Here is a 27,961-nt window from a genome sequence, read left to right as displayed (position 1 = left end):
CATATGAATTTATTAACATCGTTGTCCAGTGTTGAGCATATGAATGACTAAGAACCCAAAGACAGTATTTGCTGGATTATATTAAGCGATTAAAATGTACTGTCCATAAACAGTGGAACAAACAGACACACAACCCCTGTTGTAGTAGTTTATACTGACAGAATGAAGAACAGACCAGAGATTTTGAGGTATGTTTTTCGCACGATATGAACAGTGACATGAAACAGAAATAATATTAATACTGAATCTGGTTGAGAGGAAGGTTCCCCGAAATACTACCAAATACAGCAGACGTCTCTTTGGTGTCTGAATGGAAGACTTCACATTTATATCAGCTGCAGCACGAGGACCCTTTTTCCTTTTTCGGTTGGTACTCAAATGACGCACTATTCCAGTTGAACGTCTTGCTTTGGGTATCACGCAGATGAAGTGTAACAATAGAATATTTGACTTTTATTTCTACAACATAAATATTTACATTCATAAATAACTAGAGTTTTGGATGGGAGTATTGTCACTATTTCTTTTTCGATAGATGACTTTACATAAAACGGTATGGTTGAAAAAAAAAAAAAATCACTCCACGCAAACAAACACGGATAAAAATACCAGTAAGAAACTCAAGTCCATCCCTGCAAGGTAATAACGGCCAGCACTTTAAAGAACAAGAAGAACGGGTCGCCATCTTGTGCAAAAAGTGAAACTCCAGAGACGAGTTGCAAATGTTCATCTCTCGTTTCTGAAACCATTCTTTCAGCTTGTGTCTCCTACCTTCGTCTCGTCCTTGTCCGGAGGCTCTGGGAGGTGGGTCCCTCATCCTCCGCCCCGCCGCCAGCCCTCTGCCCTCTAGCAAAGCCAGGAGGTGGGCACCCACTGCGGCTCAGTGTCCAGCTTCTCTATCAACCTGCGCAGATCGTGGAAGGCCGTGTCCGGATCCGTGTTCACGATGGCTGCGTCGAACAAGTGGCCAAAGTTTTGCTCCATCTCACGGGCTTTCTCAATGACCTCCTTCAGCTCCTCGGGCTGGTGACAGACAGGGAGACGGAGAGTGGAGGAGACGAGAAGGGTGAGAGATGTGATGGCTGATCATTAAGTTAACGTGGGGTTGGCTCCTGTTATTCCCTGATATCATCTTTAAAGAGACTGATATTTCTGAAGCCACTTTGGTTAATCTTGTGTTATTGCAATGGAAATATTACACTTAGTACCTTGGGTGTTTTCCCCTCTTTGACCAGTAGGGTGCGTAGTCGTTCTTGAGAAGGAGGCGCAATGAAAATGGTAAAGGGCTTGAGATTGGAGGACCTCAACACCCGCAGTGACTAATAGGAGGAAAAACAGGAATGCATATGAAAGAAAAATTAAACCAGCCAAAACAATGGAGGATAAAATAAAATCTGTCAATATCAAAGCAACAACAACTCGGCCATTAAGCTTCTTGTACAGCAGCGAAGCTGTTTAAGAAAGGTTTTTTTTCCCCCATTTATTAAATAGGTTTGTAATGACAAAAACATTTTGTCACTGTATGAGGTTGGTCAAAGACATGTAGGTCAGGTGGATCGGCCATACTAAATTGTCCCTAGGTGTGAATGCTTCGGCCCTGTGATGGACTGGCAGCCTGTCTAGGGCGTCTCCCCTCCTGCCGCCCAATGACAGCTGGGATAGGCTCCAGCATCCCGCGACCCCAATTGGGATAAGTGGCTTGGATAATGGACGGATGGATGGAGGGATGAGGTTGGGCTTTAAGATACGAGATTCATAAATTACTGTCAGTAAGAAGCACACAGAAGTTGTCTCCTACCCTGGTGTGCAAGCAGAGCAAACAGATGCTTCCGGAATTGATGATGTGCCGGACCGAGTCCGTGCTGGTGCCATACAGGTTCTTCTCATATTCCCCAGACTCGAGAAACTTCCCTGTTGCCAAGTCGGCTTCAAATGCAGCCCGGCTTACAAAGTGGTACTCGCGCCCGTTCTTTTCATGGATCCTTGCGTTCCTGGTCGTGTCTGAGTCAGGTACAGGATGAGAGTCAAATCTGAAGTCAGGGTGAGACACTGCAGACTGGTTTTGTACAGTTTGTACCACATAAGTGATTTTAAAGTTGTCATTTAACTAATTTCTTTTAAACCTTTCCAAAGACAGGAAATGCATTTGTTACCATTCACCATACGGAAAGTGAAAGTTGTATAGTTTCTGAGGATATGACCTTAACACGTCAAAGAAAATGGGCTGTGATTTGAATCATAACTATACTAGCCGTTCAAAAATGTCTGTTCATCTTCCTCTTCCAAGTCTTCTATTGATACATATTTGAGGTCACTGGTGAGCCTAGCCTCAACCTTAACTACACGACTTACGTGGCACAGCACCGGCAAATCTGTCAGGCTCAATAGACAGTAGCCTCCTTCGTAACTCGTCCTGCCCACTGTTTGGAGGACCAATCAGGGCGATGGGACGCTTACGATTGGCCGGCTGGTGGTAGAGGGCCATTTCCTCATAGGTCAGGATGTCATCGTACTCTGATATGGGAGAAGGAGAGATGTTCATTTTCTTTAAGTCTACTGCCAGCAAGGTTCAGTTTTGCTTAAATATCCCAAAGGAAGTCAGGGAATCCCACTAGCTCCCTACTAGATGTTCCTTAAATGATTCGGGGCTCCGACAACCCATGAAGAGGAAAAAAAATATCTCTCAGGGAATCAAAATGTACATATATACATATTACGTATATGTACATACAAATTATTACGTGTTGTGATGGGTTTTGCTGAGCACACCTGCTCCCTTTACAGCAGCGTTCTGCTTCACGTGCACATGAACAGTCCTGGGAGCTGCCAGCTACGATCAATCTCCTACTATTAGTCCCTGAGCAGCTCCGTAAGAACAGTGTGCATGTGAGAGAAGGAGAGAGAGAGCGAGCGAGCGAGCGAGCGAGCGAGAGAGAGAGAGAGAGAGAGAGAGAGAGAGAGAGAGAACCAATCACCCTACAGGTACCCCCGAGCTATTTAGACTCCTGCTGGGCACCTGTTTCTTCCTCCTGTGATCCCGTCTGCAAAGACAGGACTAATCTGACTCGTGGCGCACCATGCCAGGACAAGCTGCTGTCAGAACGACCAGGATTATCGGTGCCAGTGTCTTTTAGTACGTCGTTGACAAAGAAAACGGAGACGTTTATCATCTCGTAATCAGAGATGGTCGACGCGTTCCTGACGCGGAGAGAGTGATGCGGTCTTGTCACAGCTGTGTGTTTGCAGCACGCTCTCATTCAGCCACGCCCCATTCAACACTCATACAGTCGCACACACTCCCACGTGGGAGCTGCTCCAGGCCCGTCGCCACCCTCTGACGCTTCGTAGCGAGCATTGTGAAGGGGTTATAACCGTCTACAGCAGAGTCTCTCCGAACCTTTCGGTTGCCGTCACCCCGCCACAGTGAACGAAAAAGAAAGCGTGTCTTACCAGCGTTTCTGTTGAAGTTATACGGACTTTTCTTCCCCTGTTTCTTGTTCTTCTTTGCATACCAAACCTTCCCTGGAATGATGACAAGAAAAAAAGGATTTAGCGTACGAAGCGGGATTATTATTTCACTTTGTTGTGACACTCCAGTCACTTCAGTGAATTCTACTGAGCAGGTCGGTCTGAACGCAGAAAGAGACAGACTTGAAAACGCTTGAAAAAAATGGTATGACCTCACATACAGCCTGGGACTTCACACGTTTGCATGCATGAGTGTGTTCAAACGCACGTGTGTGTGTGTGTGTGTGTGTGTGTGTTTCAACGTTATCCTCTTACTTTGGTGTTCCCGACTCCTGTCTGTCATAGTCTTCTTCAAAGTCTCTCTCTGTTGCTGGAAGCTCTTCCCTGGAAAAGCGAAAAGCATAGTGAGACTGATCTCAGAGGGCCTCTCCCAACAGTGTAAAAACACACATCCTATATGTGTGTATGTATATATATATATATGTGTGTGTGTGTGTGTGTGTGTGTGTAAGGAGCAAAATAATCCAGTGAGTCACGTAAATTCTTTATGAGACAGTATTTATTAGTATTTATTTAATAGTATTTATTATTAGTATTTATTTAATAGTAGTATTTATTTGGCAGCTGATGATTGCTTATGGCATGAAACAGGCTTGTACTGTCTCATAAAGAATTTACTTGACTCACTGGATTCTATATATATATATATATATATATATATATATATATATATATGTGTGTGTGTGTGTGTGTCTGTATATGTATATATGTGTGTGTGTGTGTATATATATATACATATATGTATGTATGTATGTACATATATTCCGCTCCTCATTTGTTGAGCACATTTATCAACACCATTGACGGTTTCTGAAAGAAAACGCTATATATAATTTTTTTTCCATTTCAAAGTACTATACATTTCCCATACCTTATCATACCGATTCATTTTGAACATTTTGGTCAGTATTCAGGATGAAATATATTTGTGAAGTAAATGTGACCAGGTCGCTATATTGTTGGGCTGAAAACGACCTTTCCCATAATCAAAGTGGAAAATAAAAGTGAGCATTTATCTATATAGTTATATCTGTAATGGCACTGAAAAGTAAAACACGTTTTTTTGGAGCCATTCCAAAACTTTTCAGGACAAAATTGATGTTATTCCACTCTTAAGGCAAACGCAAAACATTTTAGGGTCAGCTGATTATTCATTTTCCATCATTCTTGACTTTCTAGAGCTGCTGGGAAACCATAGACAACCCACACTGTAATGTCAAGGCAGATGTATAGTGTTCTTATACAAAGAAGCTCAAGGAGAAACTGCAAGTAGTTCTTGGAGTTAGTTTTATATACTTGATATACCTGATGGGTGATGTTCTGCACTGGGAATATGTATCTAGTGGCAGGTCAGCCATCTGAGCCAGAAACTACAACCAAACTGAGTGTGATGTTCCACTCTTTAAAGTTTTTGGGATGTATACTTCTCTCTCATGTGCCAATCTGTAGTCTTTACAAATCAAATGGACAGGGGTCATCGTGGGCACTTTGACTGGTCTGCAGCTACGCAGCACCATACGCAGCAAGCTGTGATGCACTGTGTGTTCTGACACCTGTCTATCATAGCCAGCATTATATTTTTCAGCAATTTGAGCTACAGTAACTCTTCTGTGGGATTGGACCAGACGGGCTAACCTTTGCTCCCCATGCACATCACTGGGCCTTGGGTGCCCATGAGTTTGTCGTCGGTTCACCGGTTGTCCTTCCTTGGACCGCTTTTGGTAGGTACTGACCACTGCATACCCGGAACACCCCACAAGACCCAAGACCTGCCGTTTTGGAGCTGTACTGACCCGGTCGACTAGCCATCACAATTGACAAGTTGCTCAGATCCTTACGCTTGCTCATTTTTCCTGCTTCCAACACATCAGCTTCAAGAACTGACTGTTCACTTGCTGCCTAATATATCCCACCCCTTGACAGGAGCCATTGTAATGAGATAATCAATGTTATTCACTTCCCCTGTCAGTGGTTTTAATGTTTTGGCTGATCGGTGTACAATAGGCCATGCCTTACAATCAAGTGTATTATGCAAGGCAAACAGCCCAAAAACGAAATAGTACAACACTGCTCACTTTGCTGTAGCCTAGGCTAAATTTGGAAGTTTGCGTTTCGGGTCGGATTTGGGTGGTTCATTAACGTATATTTTTAGTGTTCATAATGGGTCTGGTGGGTGCAGGTATTAAAAAACTCTGACCCACGCTGCGGGCCACACATCACTACTGCATAGCCTTAGTGATCCAGTGTGTTCCATGGATGGGTATTGAAAACTAATATAAATTAGGTAAAACGCTGTGAAATAAAAACGTTTCTTGTAGCACTTGTCTTGATGCGTGCTCAATAATCCACGTAAGGAAATCACAGAAAATTGTATCAGTTCATCTGGACACTGTTTATTGGGAGAAATGTTTCATCACTCATCTAAGTGACTTCTTCAGTCTCAACTGACTGCAGGTATCCCCACCCTTATAAACAGCACATTTGCATAATGACCAAATCAACGATCAGTTTCACATGCAGATTGCCATGACCATTAACTAAAGTTACAATGGCCATGTGTACTATTCACAGAGGATTGGGGAATAGTTGCACTCACAGCATTGTAAGATGGTGACAGATGTACTCTTAGCCCCCCCATTCAGTTCAGTTCAGTTCAGGGATGTTTATTCCCATGTCACATAGATGGCCTCAGACAAAGTGGGTATTACGTGTGGGGTACCTCAAGGTTCAAGTCTTGGACCATAACTATTTAATCTCTATATGCTCCCACTCGCATACGTTATACAGAAACAAAAAATAAATGACCATAATTATGCAGATGATTCACAAATGAGTAAATCCTAAAACCAGGATTGACTTTAGGAGGAGATGTCCAAGAAGTTAATTAATTCAAGTACTTAGGATTGACAACACAGACAGAAGGTGGTGTAAGAAGGAAGTCAAGAAAAGGACACAATCTGGGTGGAATTCATGGAGAAAGATAGTTGGAGTACTTTGTGACAAAAGAATGCCATTGAGGGTAAAGGGCAAGGTATACAAATCAATGGTTAGGCTTGCCATGTTCTATGGTATGGAAGCAGTGACAACAGAGAGGCTAGAATCTATATTACAGTTAGCAGAGATGAACATGCTGCGTTGGTCCTTGGGAGTGACTAGAAAAGACCGGAAGAGAAATGACAAAGTGAGAGCTACATTCAAGATCAGAGGACTGGATGAGAAGTTGAAAGAGACAAGACTGAGATGGTTTGGACATGTACAGAGAGGAGGCATAGACTATATAGGAAAGAAGATATTGGACCTGGAAATATCTGGCAAAAGAAAAAGAGGAAGACCAAGGAAAAGCTGGAGAGACCAGATAGAGGAAAACACGAAGAGGGTTGGACTGTGGGAGAGGGATGCGTCAGACAGAAAGCTATGGAGGGCAAAAATCTGCTGTGGCGACCCCTGAGAACCAGGGAAAAAGCTGAAAAAAGAAGATGCAGATGATCCAAAACTACATATCCCTATCTCCTGATGACCTAGATCCCATACATTCCCTAACTCGGCGTATTAATGATATTAATCTATGGCTGCCAGAGAGCTTTTTACAACTGAACAAAGACAAAACAGAAATACTCATTTTTGGTGCAAAGATTTCAGAGCCAGGGAATCACAGTTCATCTCAGTTCTCTGTCTCTGGAGTGCAAAACGGAAGCTAGAAATCTGGGTGTAATCATAGATGGACGAAAATGGGTAAAACGGAAGCCATCAGAGCATGTGAGGAGAGAGAGAAATGGCAGACAGTTGTTGAGCATGTTTTTCCGAGGCCAACATCATAGCTGATGATGCTGGCTGACCACTGACCGACCGAATCATAGACGGTGATCTAAATTTTAAGAGCCATATCACTCATCTCACAAGATCAGCCTTCTACCATCTTAAAAACATTTCAAAACTAAGGGACTTTCTGTCAAAATCAGACTCTGAGAAATTAATCTATGCATTTATTAACAAGAAGACTAGACTACTGTAATGGTCTATTCACTGGCCTCCCAAAATCAGTTGTGCGGCAAGTACAGTTAATTCAAAATAAGGCTGCGTCGTGTGTTCTCACTGGAACTAAAAGTTATGAACACATCACACCTGTTCTTAGATCTTTGCATTGGCGCCCCGTCAAAACTAAAATCGATTCTAAAATTCTGCTACTTGTATACAAAGCTGTACATGGCCTTGCACCCGAGTATATATAAGACATACTAATTAGATACAAACCAGCAACAACTCTCCGGTCCAAAGGCAGTGGCCTTTTAACCAGCCCTCATACTAACTCTAAAGCTGTATTTATTAAGTATTTACGCCCCGAGAAGATGGCATGCCCTGCCCGAGGACCCCAAAATGAAAAACCTTACTTTTCACAACAGCCTATGGCTACGCTCTTAGTGTGTGTGCGTGTGTTTTGCATATTTTCATATTTGCATACTCTGCTCCGATTCCTGTATAACTGCACTACTTTTACGATTGTGTTTCGATTGTATTGTCACTTTATGTAAAGCACATTGTGTTGCCCTGTGTATGAAATGTGCTATATAAATAAAGTCTGACTTGACTCCCTGTTCAAACTGGCATTCCTCCCTATCAAGGATGTGCACATCCTCATCCTTGAAAGAGTAGCTACTGGCCTGTAGATGGGTGTAGACTGTGGAGTCCTGGCCTGACTTGTTAGCTCTCCCGTGTTGTGTCATCCTCTTGGCCAGCGTCTGTTTAGTTTCCCCAATGTACAAGTCACAGCAATCCTCCTGGCACTTAACAGCGTACACTCTATTGCTCTGTTTGTGCCGGGGGACCCGATCCTTGGGGTGCATCAATTTCTGGCGCAGTGTGTTTTGGGGTTTGAAAGCAACTGAGACGCGGTGTTTGGAAAATGCGCGTCTCAACTTTTCCGACATTCCTGCCACATATGGAATCACCCCTGGTTTACACTTGGGCAGCTGTTGTCCTTTTCCTCTCTTTGGTCGGCTGGTGCACTGTTTGTATGTCTTCCTGGCTTTGACAAATGCCCGGTTAGGATAACCACACTTAACCAGGGCCTGTTTAATGTGGGATTTTCTCCCCTTCCCCGGCCACCATGTCAGTTAATGGTCATGGCAACTTGCATATAAAACCCATTGTTGGTCCGGTCGTTATGCAGCTGTGCCGTTTATAAGGGTGGGGATACCTGCAGTCAGCTGAAACTGAAGAAGTCACTTAGATGTTGTGACGAAACGTTTCTCCCAATAAACGTTGTGTCCAGATGGACTGATTCCTGTAAACTCATCAAACATTTCTTCATATTTCCCTCTGGGATTCATACCTGGGATGAGTCCGGCAAGGGGCTGATTTTCCTCGTCCCCGTCTCTGTAGGCCTGCCACCAGTTGGGGTCATCCTGGCTGATGACATGCAGAATGTCTCCCTTCTGAAAGGACAGGCCCAGCTCCCGACACGGCACAAAGGGGTCATCGGATGGGTCATAGTCAAAGTAGGCACGCACATGCATCTGAGGACAGAACTGACAATGTCAAGGCTAGCCTCGCATGCATTCAGTCACAAATACTTGTACTCACACGCACTCAGACACAAAGACATCATTAGAGGGACTTACCACAGTCTGTCTGTGTGGGAGAGGTTTAGTCTGAGAGCTTGGAATAAGGAGGAAGGTCAGAGTGCCGTGCATTTGTTGCTGCAAAGAGGAGTATGGCACGCAGATGTCAGTGGAACGATTGTGGTTTTATGTGGAGTAAAAATTACTGTCATCCTAAGGCAGTTGTTTTCAAGCTCAGTGGGAAACAGCTTGTCTTCTCCGCAGAGAAACGTGAATTAAAATTAGATTGCCTATTAAAGTAAATTACGCAAGACGGGGATTACACGTCCATATAAAAAACAACCATTAATGAGTATGACTAACTGCAAGCAGACAAAGATGAAACTATATTTCTATATGGCTTTATTAAAATTGAAAATTAAAGCCGAAATCCTGCAGAATGTTGATTTTGTTAAGCTCACGGACACTTATGGCGATATTGGCCAATGCAGTGGTGCTTTAGCGCTCCACAGATCCATCCAAAATGAAACAGAGCTGGCAGCGCTGTTGTGTCAGAGCCTTCCTTAATGCCAAACAAAACAGACACGGCTGAACCTGAATTTTAGCATCTGATGTTGTACATGCTGGCATATCTACTGGTTGGCCGCAGCAACTTAGTTTCCTCAGACTTGCTGCAACTTGTCTTATTATTCTACATTTGGTTGCAGAAGAAGCAAACGTGATGCACTGCATCAAACACTACCAGGCTGTAACCACTAAAATGAGCAACAACAAAAAAGCTTTTTGTGATTTGGATATTTGTGGATTAGCTATCATCTTAAACACAGTGGAGATAGAAAGTATCATATTCATGCTGAACATGCTACATACGTATGCTGGTGACAGAAAGGATATTTGTTTGCAAGTAAACCTTTAGGATTGTAGCTTTCTGGATTTCATGACTAATAGTTTTTTGCCCCCCCCCCCCGAACAGGCGCCCTGACCGACCAGAGGAGGCACTAGTGCAGTGACCAGGACACATACCCACATCCGGCATCCCACCCCGTAGACACGGCCAATTGTGTCTGTAGGGATGCCCGACCAAGCTGGAGGTGACACGGGGATTCGAACCGGCGATCTCCGTGTTGGTAGGCAACAGAAAAGACCGCTACGCTGCCCGGACGCCCCTACTATTAGTTTTTCCTTCATCAACAGAAAGTGAACCGAAACTTACTCGAGCATGAACACAACCATCTGGGGAACTAGTGACCCTCCATCCATATGTGACAGCGTATTTTGACTGGAAGGCTATTTGTGTACGGAAGTTACCGTCCTGATAACTGGAGTGGTTCCTCACCAGCAGGTCATGAACCTCGTTGACATGTTTCCCACGGACGGGGATCCCATTGATCTCCAGGATTTCATCTCCCTCACAGAGCAGGCCGCTCCTCTCTGCCGCCCCGCCCTTCACCACACGGCTCACGATCACGCTCTCCATATCGTTTCGTACCGTGGCACCCTGACGCACAAATACATGGGACATACGCACACGCGATGCGGACAGACACACAAACATTAGGCATGGACAGGTGAGGGACAGACTAAACCCATGATAACATTCCTGAAAATAATACACAAGAGGCAGAACAGACAGACACAACTAAAACCAGAGGCGTTAGCCTTGGGAAAGGGAGAGTTCAACAGAAAAAAGATGTGCTCTACGCAGTGTCATTGCCATTGTTTACAATAAGGTGTCTGCTTACACAGACTTGTATAGATTTTGCGGCATTAGGTTGGGTTAGGTTTTGAAGGTTAGGGTGTAGCCCATCTGACAAGCCTTTTCCCTGGACTTAAACAACGGCTCATATTCATGGAAACTGCAATTACCACGACCTTCACGTTTCTTACGCTCCGATTTCTTCTTCAAGTTTCATTCTTTCAACGTCCACCTTTTTAACCACAATAGCTGGTGTGAGATTTCACCATTGAAGCTCATAATAGGGAGCACATTTCCCCGATTGTACTTGGCCAATTACCCCACTCTTCCGAGCTGTCCTGGTCGCTGCTCCACCCCCTCTGCCGGGGAGGAGAGGGCTGCAGACTACCACAGGCCTCCTCCGATACATGTGGAGTCGCCAGCTGCTTCTTTTCACCTGACAGTGCGGAGTTTCACCAGGGGGACGTAGCGCGTGGGAGGATCACGCTATTCTCCCCAGTTCCCCCTCCCCCCCAAACAGGTGCCCCGACCGACCAGAGGAGGTGCTAGTGCAGCGACCAGGACACACACCCACATCCGCCTTCCCACCCGCAGACACGGCCAATTGTGTCTGTAGGGACGCCCGACCAAGCCGGAGGTAACACGAGGATTCGAACTGGTGATCCCCGTGTTGGTAGGCAATGGAATAGACCGCTACGCCACCCGGACGCCCAAGGTGTTATGCTTTATCAGATATTTACAGCATTGCTACCGATCCCTCATTATTTGCATTAGCATTATAAACCTGTTCGTTTGTATCGACAAGTAGGTAATCGTCAACTTGGCTAACATCAGAACCAGCTGACTTAATTTAGCTCGTTGGTGATGTTAATGTATGCGAATTGGATGGTAATTTGTGATCATAGGAAGACTGTGTACCCCACTAACCTATTTTCCACACTTGGTTTCATCTCTTTGTAATTCGAGTAGTCTTTATAGTCTTTATCGAGCCGAGTCTCTCGACAACCCCAACATTTGTGAGGCACACTTAACTATGCGTCTTTTCCTAAATCAAACATCAAGCTTTATGTAATCATAAAAGAAGGGACAGAAACATTAAGTTTACTGTCTACGGTCAAATTAGAGCAAATTACATCAACTGCAAAAGTAACACACATGTCTGCGAAATATTTGGGGAAACATGGGGTCTTACTAAAGGAATGTCGCGAGACTTCTCCAGTCGCACCAGTTTGACCGTCTCGCCCAGGTACTGGCTAACACCTTCAACCTCCACCTCCATTTCCTGCACTGCCACACTGTCGTGGGCCTGCATCAGAGCCTGGCACATCACATAAACACACACACACACACACACACATGCACAAATACAGAAACACACACACACACGTGATAAAAACCAACACAGACAACAATTATAGAGGAGGCAGAGTGAAGTAATGAGTACAGGTGATTGTTTTGTGAGTCTGTTTGAATCGGCTTTTGTCTGCACTGAGAGAGAGGGATGATTAATCTTACACTACCAGAGCACAGCTTCAGACGGGTTGTGTGTGGTTTATAAAACACATCGCAACTGGCAGGCCCTGGCAGGCAGGCTTAAAACAATAAGAGGGGCGATACCAAACACGTTTTCTCAATCCTCTCACTTAAACATGCACCTGCTACTAAACGTCAAACCCCCCCACCCACCCACCCACCCACCCACCATCACCTTAACAAGAACAGTCACCGAACTCAAACCCCTAAACGAGAAATAATACAAGGATTACGCCTTCACTCAATTTAATGTGACAAGCACTCCGTACCCTACAATTAATAACAGTCGGCCCAAATTAGCCTCTCTATCCTGCAAGCAGGAGACTTGAGGGAACGGAGGCCTAGCTAAGCTTTGGCGTACACACAATCCGTCTTAATCTCCCCTGCATTTAGGAGTCAGGATCCACCGCCATCAATCAAACATCTTTGGCTCCTCTGCTTGGCCGCTGGGAAGCTATGGCCCAGAAAACAAGGCCGGGGGGGGGGGGGTGGATTTTAGGGCTTCCCCACCCATTCTCTCCCACTTGTACCTATCCCCCCTGGTGTGTGGTTGTTCCCCTAAACTCATGACAGAGTGAGTTACTCTGGGCTGGCAGAGGGAGGGCCAGGTTCCACAGGAACCTCAGAGATAATCCACTACCCCTCCCTTCCCCCCTTGCAGCAGGCAGGCTCACATCACACAGCCTACACTGGCTAATTATATTTGACCCTGCAAACAGGTTAACGGGCCAGCAGAGGATTGACAATTTGCATAGTCACATGGGTGAAATGGAGGACCCACCACCAAACCCCCCCCCCCAAAAACACCCTGGGGTTCTTATGCCGGGACCCTCTGCGCAGTGAATCAAACTCTCACTGCCCCCCCCCCCCCAATCTAGTGGTCCTCCTAATAGAGGATGATAGGTCACTTATCAGGACTCCCAGACAGATTAAAAGTTAAGTGGGGGTGGATGATTTAAAAAAGGGGCAAGGGGCACCAGAGATACAGTGCATGCTTCTGCTATCATGCAGCATAATTATTTGAAGCTGTTTTCTTACACAGCTGTGCACTACTACAGCTGGGTAAGAAAACAGCGTTTATCACCGGGGCACACCCTTTGTCTCGGTGATAAACGTTTTATCCGTTTTCCCAAAGAAGGTTGTAGAGGGACCTATAAAAAGAACCACTTAGCATCCAATTGGTCCACTGTGTCAACTGCAGCATGGGCCGTGTGCCATGGGTCATAAATCAAAAAGTTACTGCTAATTAAAACTGAATGAATTTAACTTGGAGCACACAAACTGTCCAAACAAGTTAACAGAGAACAGACCAGCCTCACCCTGACCCCCCCCCATCTGGATTTGATGTTGATTTTGCACATGTGACTGTAGAGATTACAGACATCATATAAAACCACCTTATACCCATGTTTTCTTTGGGGGGGGGAGGGTTTCCCCATTGTTCTTCCCAATTGTACTTGGCCAATTACCCCACTCTTCCGAGCTGTCCCAGTCGCTGCCCCCCCCTGCCGATCTGGGGAGGGCTGCAGACTACCACAAGCCTCCTCCAATATATGTGACGTCACCAGCCGCTTCTTTTCACTTGACAGTGAGGAGTTTCACCAGGGGGACATACTGCATGGGAGGATCATGCTATTCCCCCCCCCCGAACAGGCGCCACGACTGACCAGAGGAGGCGCTAGTGCAGCGACCAGGTCACACCCACATCCGGCTTCCCACCCACAGATACAGCCAATTGTGTTTGTAGGGACGTTCGACCAAGCTGGAGGTAACACCGGGATTCGAACTGAAGATGCCCGTGTTGGTAGGCAACGGAATAGACCGCTACGCCACCCGGATGCCCCTTACACTCATTTTTATGGCAGTAACGTGTAAACAGTAAATGCTTAAAAATCCCTTTTTAACCTTTTTCTTCTCACCTTTCTGATTTAAGGTGACACTTTATGTAAAAATAAATAAAAGATCCCAGCTTTCAGTCAATTTCAGCTATCACACTGAAAAAACACACTACTAGACTCAGTCTAGATGACAATCAAGTTTGTGACAATCGTTGCAATTCAGAGGATGCCATCATATTGTTGAAATCATTTGATCATCCTAGCCGTCAAACAAATACATATGGAGGTACAAGGGGCTGGGCGAGACAAACTGGGTCCAGTGCTTCAACAAAGTTGTCTAAAGAATAGAGGGTGAGTCCAGGGGAATTGCGGTTCAACTGAGGCTGATATCTGACCTGGAGATGAGGAGTGGTGAGAAGAGCCTTGAGCTCCAAACCATCCTTCTGTTGGCTGGACTGGAGAATGCTCTGCACCTACACAAAAACATAGTCACACAACACAGCCAGAGGAGGATAAGCTGTGGTTAAGTTGTGCGAGTACTGCTAGCTGACAGAAAGGTCAGAAACTCACCATTTTGGTGAGTTTGCTGACATCTACAGGTTAAAAATCATGTAACGGTTAAAAACATGGCAGGCTGGCCCTGGTACTCTGTGATGTTAGCATAGCAGGACAGGATAAACACAGCTGAAGATCATAAAATTAATAATGGACCTGTTTGATTTAGCACACCTACCAGCACTGACAGACAGAGCCAGCACTAATAACTGTCAATAGTACCATCAATGTTGGTTCTTTGACGTACCTACATCTAACAGAGCAATTACTAATATTATTATTATCTGCAGTTGTTTATCCTGCTATGCTAACGTCACAGAGCTCCAAGACCAGCCTGCCATGTTGTTAACCTTCGCATGGTTTTTAACCCGTAGATAATAATAAACTTTTTTATATAGCACTTTTCTTAACAATCAAAGAAAGTTGAATCAGTTCATCTTGATACGTTTATTGACAGAAACATTTCATCCCTCATCTAGTCACTTAGATGAGTGATGAAACATTTCTGTCAATAAATGTTGTATCAAGATGAACTGATTCAACTTTCTTTGATTTTCTTACGTGCATTATTGAGTATGCATAAAGACACTTTTCTTAACAATGTAACAAAGCGCTTGACCAAAGGACATAAAACCATACAAGGCAGATAAAATGAGAAAAAGGTCAAAAGACATGAGCACACAGGAAGTAAAGACAATACAATGAATAAGATCAAATAAATAGGAATAAAAACAGTATAAATAGTAAAGTCAAGTCAAGTCAATTTATTTGTATAGCCAAATATCATAAATGACAAATTTGCCTCAAGGGCCTTTACAGCGACACAACATCCTGTCCTTAGACCCTCATATCGGATAAGGAACAACTCCCCCCCCCCAAAAAAACAACCTTTAATAGGGAGAAAAAAATAGGAAGAGATTTCAGGGGGAGCAACAGAGGAGGGACCTCTCTCCCAAGACGGACAACGTGCAATTCATTCACCATTCATTCATCTTCAGCCGCTTCTACGGGGTAGGGTCGCAGTGGCAACAAGCTAAGTAGGGCACTCCAGACGTCCCTCTCCCCAACAACGCCCTCCAGCTCCTCCTGTGGGATCCCAAGACGTGGACATGTAGTCCCTCCAGGGAGTTCTGGGTCTACCCCAGGGTCTCCCCCCTGTTGGACGTGCCCGGTAAACCGCCAAAGGAAGGTGCCCAGGAGGCATCTTAATGAGATGCCCGAACCACCTCAACTGGCTCCTTTTGACGTGAAGGAGCAGCGGCTCTACTCCGAGCTCCCTCTGGAAGTCCGAGCTCCTCACCCTATCTCTAAGGCTGGGCTGAGCCCAGACACCCTACAGAGGAAACTCATTTCAGCCACTTGTATCCGCCATCTCACCCTTTCGGTCACTACCCAAAGCTCATGACCATAGGTGAGGATTGGAATGAAGACTGACTGGTAAATTGAGAGCTTTGCCATCTAGCTCAGCTCCCTCTTCACCAAAACGGTCCAGTACAATGTCCACATTACTACTGAGGCTGCACCAATCTGCCTGTCAATCTCCCGCTCCATCCTACCCTCACTCGTGAACAAGACCCTGAGATACTTGAACTCCTTCACTTGAGGCAACAACTCATCCCCAACCTGGAACGAGCAATCCACCATCTTCCGGAAGAGAACCATGGCCTCAGACTTGGAGGTGCTGACTCTCATCCCAGCCATTTCACACTCAGTTGCAAACTGCCCCAGTGCACGCTGGAGGTCGCGTTCTGATGAAGCCAACAAAACCACATCATCTGCGAGGAGCAAAGATGCAGTTCTGAGGTTCCCAAAACAGACACACTGCTCACCTTGGCTGCGCCTTGTGATCCTGTCCATGAATATCACGAACAGAATCGGAGACAAGGGACAACCTTGGCGGAGTCCGACATCCACCGAAAATGTGTTTGACTTTGTGCCAAGAATACGGACAAAGCTCTCACTTTGGTTGTACAAGGACCGTTGTACAACGTGGTTATACAAGGACCATTGTTCAACGTGCAATGGATGTTGTCATATCAAACATTTCCAAAAGCTTTCACAAAGAGAAAAGTTTTCAGAAGAGATTTAAAAGAAGCTAAAGACGGTGTGTCTGAGTTGAGTAGGCAGACAGCTCCATAGTATGGGGGTTTTAACAGCAAAAGCCGATCACCTTTTGTCACAAACCGTGACCTGTGAGTAACCAGCAGGGTTCCATCCACGGATCTTAATGGTCGAGAGGGCACATACCAGGTCAATAAATCAGAGATGTAAAATCAATTCAAAATCTAACAGGGAGCCAATGTAGAGAGGCAAGCACAAGGGTGATGTGATCATGCCTTGTTGTCCCGGCTTTACGTTGAGCAGCAGCATTTGTACCAACTGGAGACGGCGGAGGCAGTCCTGGCTGATAGCCGAATAAAGTGTGTTGCAATAATCAAGTTGAGACTAGATAAAGGCATGTACAACATTTCGTAGATCGGCAATTGATAAAAAATGACCTGACTTTAGAGATTATCTTGAGCTGGAAGAAACATGACTGAACAACATGTTTAACTTGAGCATCAAAACAGTGGTTAGCATAAAATATTACCCCTAGATTCCTAGCAGCCCTCTAAATATTATTTGACAGACCACCAAGATTAGCACCAAAAAAGCCGATGGAATTTGGGGGACAAAACAGAATGACCTCAGACTTATTAAATTTAAGAAAATTTTAGTGTCCCCTGGGGACAGCCATGTCTCAGTAATCATAAAAAGTCCAGATCATTAGAAACAACGAAATCATTAATGATAAAGGAATTTATTGCCAAGCAATCCTACATTCAAGAAAATTGTTTGGTGTCAGAGCAGATGGGGAAAAAAAGGCATACAGCAAATAGGATGAAAATTGCAAATATTTGCTCCAAATATCTGGTTAATTTTTCACCTTTAGATATGCCATGTGGACGAAAGGCCTTGTGCCTAATTATGATCTGTACAGGGAAAGTTCCTGGTGAGAGGGTCAATGACAGATGATGCCGGTGGGGGGGCTAGCAGCTAGCAGGGGGAACAGTACTCTGAGGTGCCACCATAGGTAAAGATGGAGGTTCTGGGGAGGGAGTGTGGGACGTAAACAGTCAATCACGTGGAGAGGACTGTATGACATACTGCAAGTTGGCCGCTAGCAATCGGCTACACAGCCTGTTGGGGTGGACTCTGTCAATCCTGAAGAGGGAGAAACGATCCCAAAACAGATTAAAATTGTCAATAAAACATCTATTGTGAGCTCTGCAGGCAGACTGGACCCAAGTGTGGAGACTGAGGATCCGGCTGAAACGCGCTGCTCTATGGGCCAGTGTGGGAATAGGACCAGGAATAAAAACAGACTTTCCACAAGTACTTAAAAAACTAAAAAGGTCATTAAAATCTTTTTTGGTCAGCTCAAGACTGCTGACGAGCTGCATCATTTGTCCCCACATGAACTATCACTCGACTGGTAGAGGACAGGAGTGAGCGCAGCAGCCCCGGGAGCTTATCCAGGATGTCAGGGACCATGGCTCCAGGGAAGCAGTGAGTGGCTGCGTTGAAGAAACGGATGTTCCCGATTATGGAATCCCCCACTATTAATGTAGTTGGGGAGAAGAGGGGGCGAGGAGATGACAGGTGTGGGTTCTCAATGCAGGAGAGTGCACAATCTGTTTCCGCACTGTGTTGAAGTCACCAACTGAAGATGGGGTGTCCGAGCAGGTGAGTGTTGTGGCAAGGCAGCGACATCAGACCTGAGAGAGGGCTTCTCTGCTGACTCAGGGAAAGGAAAGCTTCCAGAGGGTCTGAGCACAGCCTTTTTCAGGATCTTGTGACGGGAAGAGGAGGTTATTACCCAGGATGAGGGGTGTTGATTTGGCTTCACAGTGAAGCAGCGAGCCACCCGAACACTGCTAGCCACCAGTGTTGGGGAAGCTGCAGTGTTGGCAGGCACCTTTTCAGAGAGAAGTCCAGATCGGGGCAAGTTGGAACCGCAGGAGCATCAGCTGGGTGGACCAGAGTGTCGTCAGACATGGTCGTGTAGTGGTTGGAGAGGCTTAGGTGAGGGGGTGACGCAACCCGTCCGAGTCTCTCTTGTGACTGCTGACCACCACTTTGGCCCAGGATGACTGATGGTTAGGGGTTGAGCAGGAGGAAAGCTGTGGACAAGTGAAGGGGTCCCACAGAACTGAGTCCTGGATGGCTGCACTGAGACAGGTAATCTGTTTGGACTGCCCAGAAGCCACATCCATGAAGCTGGTCAGCAGAGTCTTTCTTTCTGCAGTTCATCAGAAAGCCGTCGAATATCCTCCTTAAGATCAGCGATCTTTCAGTTTGGTTTCTTGAGTAGCAGCACACAGTCCTCACAGGGCATAGTTGTTTTGATTAGCTTAGCCACCAGGCTATAATGAGTCTAGCCAAACAATTAGCCAGAACAGTAAAGAAAGTGTAATCTAATAGGAAAGAAAGCAGGGATGTCACATAAAACCAACGGAGCTGTGATAAAATGGTAAGAACAGTAAAACCACTAAGATCAATTCCGATCAGTTGGTTAAAATGTTAAAAATATAACTTACTGACAATGCTTAAAACAAGCCGTGGCTGCCATTGATGTCAGACAAACTCACTAAAATGATCTAGGCTTTAGTTAATCTTTAAATAGCTTTAAAACTTGCTTTCCATTTGACCGAAGGGTAAATTGTTTCACCTTTGCGCTATATTATATTTTTTTAGTCAACTCAGAGTCCTATTTAAAGTTGTGTTTATCTACAGCTATCTGACTGGGATACATACACAAACAAATCTGTTTCACTTGTAATTTGTAATATTGGGCTATACAAATAGAATTGACTTGACTTCTTTATCCATTTCTCTTGCTTTGGTGCGATGGACAGAATTTGCTGTGTGATGATGGGTATCCTGCTGTAGCTAGCATTTCATTGACGTACACTTAACCACTACATGAAGGGTATAATAGTGCACATATGAATGAAGGCCGAACCAAACCGTATACATCCCTGTCCCAAGTCACAAGATGACCTTACAGTCCTGTTGCTGGCTAATTCCAGTAACAACCCAAATACATACAACATAAGATTATGGATATCCACAGTCCCAAGGAAAAACACATGCACGCACACACAAATGCCAAAGTACATGGAGACACACACACACACACACACACACACACACACACACACACACACACACACACACACACACACACACACAAAACACAGTCCCACATAGACACATGCACACAAACTCTATTCTGGCTATTCTCTAATAAGTCACAGTGGGGCTTCACATTCCAGACAGTGAAGTGCTCTGCATTCACTCTACTGTATAGGGACTTGTTAAGGCTTGGCTATTGCATCTGGAAAATAATAACAAACCTCAAAATATGAATTCATTCTCTTGGTCTATGAGGAGTAGTCTGTGACTTTAACTTGCACAAGAACGGTGAATGTTTGGTCTTGGCTAAGAGCACAGACTTAACAGAGACGGGTTTTTTTTTTTGCTGAAAAGCACCTATCTAAATAACAGACCGCTGCCTGCTCTACCCACTATAGATCTTCTATACCATCTACCCTTTTCCTTTTTTCCCCTCTCTCCCTCCTACTTTCTCCACTTTTTCCTACTGTTTACCGTGAATGAGGAGGCAGTTCAAGCGGAATGAAGTTTCAATTTATCTATACATTATTTTGTTATCATTTCTCTTGGTCTGGGTTGTTTCTGGGGTTGTGGCGTCAAAGACATTTTAGGCGCTCTCCTACCCTCTTTCTCTACCTTTCTCTCATCCCCTCTGCTGTTCGCTGCTTAGTGCATCTAATCAAAGCTCTCTCTAACAACGTGACGCACTCTCCAAACCCCACCCCACCCCACCCCTGGCGGAGTTGTTCTCAGGCCCACACTGCTTTAAGCTGCTGGAGTTTCTTTTTCTGGCCGCGCAGATCCCAGCCCCCTTCCTGCAGAGCGCTGCCCTGCCCCGCCAACCCAAGGGCACTTAGTTCGCTAAAAGGTCAATCCCAGTGTCGCGCAGCACAGCCACTTAACGTTCAGCATCTCAAGCTATTACGCCTTGTTAAGCCCTTCAGGAGCCGTGCCCGGTGGGGTGAGAGTACACACCGACTTACTGTAGGCAGGAAGGCTGCTATGCATTAATGTGTGTGTGAAGGAAAAGAGATCATCTCACCAAGGCCACCCATCTTAAATCCAGTCTCAGTGCTGTCAACACTTGCAGCTTGGTTGCTACGCCGGCTAGGACCTCTTGAATTAACTCAGCACAGCTCAAAGCTGCTCGTTTCATCAACACGAGGTTGACTCTTACACATCTAGCTATCAGCATAGCGCACACTGCGCCACTCAGCCTATACTTAAAAGGCCTGTATTGCATGCTTTGATGTAACATGTCTCAAAACTTGACAGCTATTCTAATGAAACGTGTACTGTGGGTGTAGCTTGTCAGAAATACAGAGCTCCTTTACCTGCTTCATAGCAAAATAATCCGGTCTCGCTCTCTGAGGACAGAGGCCCGTGAAACAGGCTGTGTGTTTCAACAATTGCCTATACCGGCTCAGCTCAGATGGTGCACAAAATCATACAAATCAAATACTATTTTTTTTTCTCTCGGTGCAGAGTCACTGATTTATGTCGTGTCAACAAGGGACTGAGGTGCAGCTGATTCACAACAACCCAGACTAAGATGGTTTCCTGGTCTCTGGCACTCTTGTTACTGGGGCCCAGGAGACAGGAACTGACAAGGTGGTGATGATGGAAATCAGTTAAATACATCCATGTGATGTATTCTTTATCGGCACAACTGTGGGATACTGGTCCTTTATACATGTGTGTCTTTCACACTCCTCACTGTTTTGTCTGAAACACCGACACCTCCCCCATTCCCCTTATTTTATCAAAAACTCCTCCCCACTTCCACACCCTCAAAAACACTTCCCTTTACCTCTTCTTACTTTTGCTCAGCAACTTCAGACTCATTCCTAGCCTGATCCAGTCTCACAAGTCACTCACCATTAAGTCATAATTAACCGCTGGGCCATTTTAATTTTTTCCATATTAGGGACTGAAAATTCTGTTGTTGGGGCAGTGGTTCTGAATTCTAAATCTTGGGAAAAGCCATTTCAACCCATGGCCTAGACTGCTCCTGACCAGCCACACAGACTTGCTTTACTTGAACAGGCACTTGGAAACAAAGGCCAATTGCACCCATAAATTTGGTGCATGCAATCAGACAGCTGTCTGTCTGTGTTCTCTAACTACTCTCAAGACAAAAAGCTCTGCCAGTCCCATGGAACAGGAAATTCATACATCTACATGAAAATGAGTGCTGTGTGGAGCTTGTCCTAGGCTGGCACCAGCTATCACATTCCACTGGGGCTATCACAAGAACTGGGAAAAACAATATACACAGTGCTTGTATTAGACTCCAAGAACCTACTGAATATCTCACTAATACCGCTGATACAGCAAAACCACCACATAACATGTACCTCCTGGCAGAGGCCCTGTGCCTGGGCAGTGAGGGGCGAGGTGGGACCAACACGGCTCATCTGCTGGGACACGGCGGTATGGACTGTGTAGGCATTCCTGAAGTCCTCCCTGGCAAGTAGCTGAAGCACGAGCTCCACATCTTGCTGGCTCTGGGAATCAGTCAAACAAGTCTGCACCGACTTCAGAGCCTGCAGCAACTCCTCCAGCTCTGAGAGAATTGTTACGATGATAAAGGTACAGAAAACGGGGACATAAAAGACAAAGGCAAAGAATATGAGGGGTAACAAAGTGGTGTATGACAGCCATAGCGTAACATTTCTCAACTCAATGCCCTTTTTTGAGAGCTCATATGATTTCATAAGCTTGCATCTTTGTTTTCCCATACTTCACTTCTGTGCCCATGACCATCCTAAGTTGAATCTGTCAGCATCACAGTTTCCTTTCATTGCTTTGTATCACTCCAAGTTGCTTGTATTAACATTGTGAATACAAGATATCCAGAACATGTAGAATGACACAATATGAGGCCGAGCTCCTTTAGAACTGGTTTTGCAGATTTGCTCGCAACTTGAGCAAAATCCGATTTTTGTGCAAACCAGACCTGTATTCAACGCATCTTTATTGATAAAATTTGGATTTTTCAAGCCAATGGGATTTCCAATCTGATAGGCGGAAAAAGAAAGATATAAGTGAAGAATTTTGCATCAGCAGAACTTCCTAGTTGTATACGAAAGAAAGAAAGAATGAAAGAAATTGAGAAGGCACGGTGTTGAATTCCGTTTGTGCGAGGACTAGAAATATAGTGGGTAACAGATGGTGACTAAACAATGGGTTCTTCAAGTTGGTCCCATATCAACCCAATGAGTTTATTTCTGCTGGAGCTGACTTAGCCTGAGAGTAACGCCAAGGGTAAACCATGGCCAAAAGGCCTAACGGTCGAGCCACTCATACTGTAATGCAATTCAGTCATTTCACTGTAAAGTGTTTTGTGTCCAAGGACTAGAAAAGCACTATAGAAATGTAGTAATTCATTCATTCATTTATTCCACATTTAGCCTATGACTCACTCCACTGTAAGCTCCACAGCATAATGAAAGGCTTGATTTAAACTTCACCATTCATAACGTCATGAAAATGTCTAAACTTTTAACTCACTTTAAAAACCCCACACCAGAGCCCACAAAATTGTTGATCTGTTTCAGCTCTGGTGTGTTTCACGTAGCCAAATACCAAACGCACATTGCGGTTAGAAACTGTGCCAAAATGAGGAAATTGGGATATAAGTGCAGTGCATTGTGGGTTGACAGCAGGATGTGTTGGTTGTTTTCAGTTTGCTAACTGGCTACATAGGAGACTAGGCTTGTTTGAAATATAGTATACAGGATTTTATCATCATGACCTGAAATGGACAAAGTGTCCCAATGACTTGCTCCATTTACTGACTTTTTACATTTCTTAAGCAGTCAAAGCATCTTGACATGAACCTGCGTCACGTATTTGAAATTTCTCGATATCATATTCACAACAAAAACAATCTGCACCATGGTCCAATTGGAAGTAGACCAAAAACCCCAATTTTAATTAATTTTGTAAACTAGTTTGTTGCATGCTACAGTCCACATGGTGTGTTTAAACCTGTCAAAAACATGAAAACCTAAAAGTCCATTAAATTCATGACGTGTGTGTGTGTTTGCATACGTGCATGCATGTGTGTGTCCACATTAGTAAATAACACAAGCCCTTAAATTCAAACATTTCAACATGCTCTCAATCCCCAGTACTTAATGAAATGGAGCTGTTGAGGCCCTAAACCTTTGCAGAAGAAAGAAAGAGAAAATAGATCAAGAAATTATCAGTTGAATCCTTCTTCATTCCATAAGTGGGGCTAGGACACCTAACAGTAGGCTATAAAACGCACATTTCCCTGACATCTGCTCAGCTCCCTAAACAGGCATTGTTCCGACTCCTTTGTTACACACAGGACTGTTGTCAAGGTTCTTAACAACCCGTTCTTCTCTGAGCTCTGTGCACTCCTCTTCTTCCTCCTTCCCAGCCTCTCTGAACCTTCCCTTTAAACTCCACCCCTCTTGCTTTACTCACCCACAACAGGATCCTGGGCATGGGTATCTTTAGCATCTGTAGTCCTCTCCTTCTCCTCAAAGGTGGGATTGTCAATGCCAATCTTGGGATTCTGGGAGAGTTTCTTCAGCCTCAGTGAGGCGTTGGGGTCGATGTCATGCTTGGCTCTGCCCTCTTCCTCCCTCCTCTTCCTCAGCTCCTCCTGATAGTGCTGTATCTTCTCCATCTGGGCACTGCAGCGGGAGGGTTTGCCACAGCTGCCGTCCTCCCCGGGACAGTCCACAGCCCTCTCCCTGTGGAACTTGGACTGGCCGGTGCCCGGACCGAGCTTCGGGTCCTCTCTCACATAGCCATTCATGTGGGATGTGATCATCCCTGCCCCAGTACAGCGAACACCTCAACCTCACTATGGAGATCGACTATGGAGATCTTCTCGAGCACTATGGGGGGCTGCTGCAGGGACACCTCAACTCAGGGGCCATAGCACTCCAGCTGATGCTGTAATCCTTTTTTCTTCTCGATGAGATCTGTCCTGTTGGAATACATTGGTACAGTTAGGATGGACTCTTTTCACTGTGACTTTAATCATTTTACTAGTATCTCAAATGACAGATGGTGAGCAGTTTCCACCTACTCACCACTCGGGCACCTACTCTTACAAAGCGATTGATACGTCGAAGTATTATACTTTTTAAATAATAGTAGACCAGATCAGATGCTTCATATATTACAGAGACTGGCAGTGAACTCCCAGAAATCACTCGGAAAAATAATTTTTGTAAAAGAAAAAAAAAGAAACTCATTTGTTGTTTTAAACTCTGGGCAGATTATTAGGTTATTATTAGCTTTGTTATCTTTTGTTGCCACTCAGAAACTCAATATCTCTGTCAAAATCAATTTAAATCAGTTATTCTTAATGCAACTCATTCACTTGTGTTGTACATGTATGTCCTCTTTACTATCTCATGAAATGTGCAAACTTGAGTACTTAAAGTAAAAAAAAACAACAACATATATATTAACTCAAAGTTATGATTGGACCTGTACTTGTATACATTTATGCTTTTGCAAAGTATAATTTCTTTTATTTTAAGATTTCCCTCAGTTACCTATCTGTTGGTCAGAACCACCATTCGCTCCTGCTTCATCTCTCCAGGGCACACTTCAGCTATCACACCGCTAATCTAACCCCTAATGAGGCAAGCTCGCTGACCTCACTCACCTGCAATCTCTTAAATTCAACCTTCGCCTGTTCTTGCTCTTGCGTGCGCCTGTCCCCAAACTGCTATGAGATCTTCCTTATCAAATAGTCCAGATTTATTTCCTGAAAAACATACGAATAGCTCAGTTAATAAAGGTATCACAGTGAATGGGATGTACGATACTCTTAACAGTCAACAGCTACTACCTGATCTGCAATTGCCGTGGATTACAATCTATTTTTAGGATGCTCCTAGTAATAATCTGGATTAGCAACTATGGTAGTATGACTATTACTTGTTCACTCTGGACAAGGGGTAGGCCACTTAAATGTGGGGGGAAAAGCTCTATTTCAAAACAGAAAGTGTTTTGGAGAAAGCCAGATACTGAGTGGGCCAAGAGGTATAGTCGGCCATTTATTAACATGCCTTCATCCTCCACAGTGACTTTATCTTCAATGCAAATACCAAGCTGTGCTTGGGGTAGTGTTGTCTTTCTTTAATCTGCTTTTGTTAACAGGCATCACAGCAAAGAGCCCCTGTTTGCAATGAACAAAGCTGTCAAAAAATAGGCTAACCTAGTATATGGTACTAACTTGACCATTATACCACCCAACAGCCTGACATTCTTTATGTGCATGAAAAACACACCATCACAAGCCTATATCAAGCATTGCCTCAGAAAAACACCTTCAGAGGGAGCCTGTCGTATAGTCAGTCATAAATTCATGCCACCCACTACATGACCCCCCCCCCAACCTCTGAAGAGCTAATCATGTCTGGCAGGTCTAGCCCCCCAGCCCCTGGTTCAACCTCCCAATCCCCCTCCTATGGTAGCGTTTAGCTCCATTTAGAGTGGTGGCGCAGGGCCGACAAACAGCAGAGATAGCCAGCGGGCCATCTGTTCCTGTGGGCTTAATTAAGCCTAGGATCTCCTGCTCCACTCTGTCCTGGTGGCAGCGAGAGATAATACAAACAACACAGCTACCTGTGCAGAATGAAGATGAATGGACACACTGTGGTATGCACAGACCCAGCAACCCCACATACTCACACAAGCAAACCAAGCGAGTGAGAGAAAACACGGAAACACACACAGAAAAACAGGGTTATACGACTCAGTGTGCAGAATAAGGCGGCTTTTCGTCACGCTCGGAATCAGACTAGGCCCAACGTCAGATCACGTCTTGAGTTTTGAACAGGAGTGTCGGAAGTGTTGAATGGTATCTGGGCCTCCTATATTATCCGTCGTCAGGTGACTCCGACTATCCGCGAGGCCCAGTCAGTCCGGTGCTTGCTGAAGTTGAAAGGTAAGCTGCAGTGCAGCCTGGTTAATTAACAAACCCACTGATGGATGGATGGATGGGTGGGTGGATGTTATATTACTTAATAAGTTTCCCTCAAAGGGCTCAACAGCAAAAGGCGACTCTAAACACCCAATATCCCCACTTGGAGAAGTTGGTAGTAAAGGGGTGTGAGTGAGGCAGTAACACACACACACACAAGTGATGGTGGTACTGCACACAGGCGGTGGTCCTTTGAGCACCTGTTGCCTGCAGCATCAGCAGTGATTGAAAGCACGTCACGAAGGCTGAACTAGAAAAGGTTATGATTCACACCTCCTGGCCGGGCGGCGTACAGACCAGCAGGTCGCATGACCAGCTCGCCATGCCGCGCAGCCATTGGCGTGAACTACCTGCTGTGCTCAACAGTTGAACGAGCAACGTCGTCGCACCGCTCGCTGACCAGAGGGAGTCAACAACAAAAGGCGCTTTGTGCGTCTTTACAAACGGAACCCACCGCTTAGAGCCGAAATAGTGTAACGTGCATGGATAAGAGGACACGCTGGCCGCCGGCTGGCGCATCTGACGCTTTAGTCGAGCGGTTAGCGATGTCTCCTGCGGTGCGGGCGATACGGGTTCGCGTCCGGCCGCGGCAGTTCCTGTGGTTGCATTGCCCCCCCCCCCGAATTCGCCACAATATGTTTTATTCGCACTTTCTATTTGCGCTGCCCCCCCTCCTCCCCTCTCAAAACAACGGACTCAAGTTGGTTTTAACGCCGCATAGCTACACGGCGAGCCCTCCCTCCCTCCGCCGGGGCCGCCGGGGCGCTAGTTGGGAAGTTGCTGCGTAGCCATCCTGTTGCAAGGAGCCCGCACTTCCAGACGAGACGCGGAGGAGGAGGAGGAGGAGGAGGAGGCGGGGGTCAGACTGGTCGTACTCACCGCTTTAGAGACAGCCGGCTGGGCCCGAAGGAAGTGTTCCCTCGTCATTTAACGCGGACTGGAAACGGTTTCTTATTCATTAAAAGAGGAGCTTTCTCTCCCCCACCCACGGGCAGCGGACCGTCTTCCCTTCTCTCTCTCCCTCCCTCCCTCACATGACCGACCGCGCTCAGACTTCGCCGCGCGGAGACGTGGACCCGTCGGGGCGGCTCGGGCAGTTGCGCTGGAACTGCGG

General features: G+C 45.4%; 1 protein-coding gene across 2 annotated transcripts; it reads right to left on the bottom strand.

Annotated features, from left to right (window-relative positions):
* Positions 1–2: 2 nt before the first annotated feature.
* pals1b (protein associated with LIN7 1, MAGUK p55 family member b) lies at positions 3–27,919 on the bottom strand. 2 transcript variants are annotated; one of them, XM_056294535.1, is made up of 15 exons: positions 27,727–27,919; positions 25,525–25,626; positions 24,324–24,834; positions 22,223–22,431; positions 14,549–14,626; positions 11,975–12,100; positions 10,423–10,584; positions 9,147–9,224; positions 8,858–9,041; positions 3,784–3,852; positions 3,451–3,522; positions 2,353–2,514; positions 1,799–2,001; positions 1,209–1,319; positions 3–1,023 (listed from the first exon to the last, which is right to left on the bottom strand). In XM_056294535.1, the coding sequence occupies exons 3-15, from the start codon at positions 24,673–24,675 to the stop codon at positions 847–849; spliced, it is 1,983 nt and encodes a 660-aa protein (XP_056150510.1). In that variant the 5' UTR covers positions 24,676–24,834; positions 25,525–25,626; positions 27,727–27,919; the 3' UTR covers positions 3–846. The 2 variants fall into 2 exon arrangements, with proteins under 2 accessions (XP_056150510.1, XP_056150511.1); XM_056294536.1 differs by lacking the exon at positions 25,525–25,626.
* Positions 27,920–27,961: the final 42 nt, after the last annotated feature.

Source organism: Lampris incognitus, chromosome 15 (assembly GCF_029633865.1).
Source record: "Lampris incognitus isolate fLamInc1 chromosome 15, fLamInc1.hap2, whole genome shotgun sequence".
Classification (NCBI taxonomy): domain Eukaryota; kingdom Metazoa; phylum Chordata; class Actinopteri; order Lampriformes; family Lampridae; genus Lampris; species Lampris incognitus.
Note: the sequence above shows the minus strand (reverse complement) of the source record. Positions and strands in the feature narration are given on the sequence as shown.

What these genes read in the sequence shown, in the direction of transcription:
- pals1b (XM_056294535.1), bottom strand. Translation starts at nt 24,675, where the DNA reads ATGATCACATCCCACATGAATGGCTATGTGAGAGAGGACCCGAAGCTC. An exon ending in CACAGGGCCTCTGCCAGGAG is followed by an intron (nt 14,627 to 22,222) that starts GTACATGTTATG and finishes GTTTTTGTGTAG; the next exon opens with GTGCAGAGCATTCTCCAGTC. An exon ending in CCTTGCCGGACTCATCCCAG is followed by an intron (nt 3,853 to 8,857) that starts GTATGAATCCCA and finishes TCGCTTTTCCAG; the next exon opens with GGAAGAGCTTCCAGCAACAG.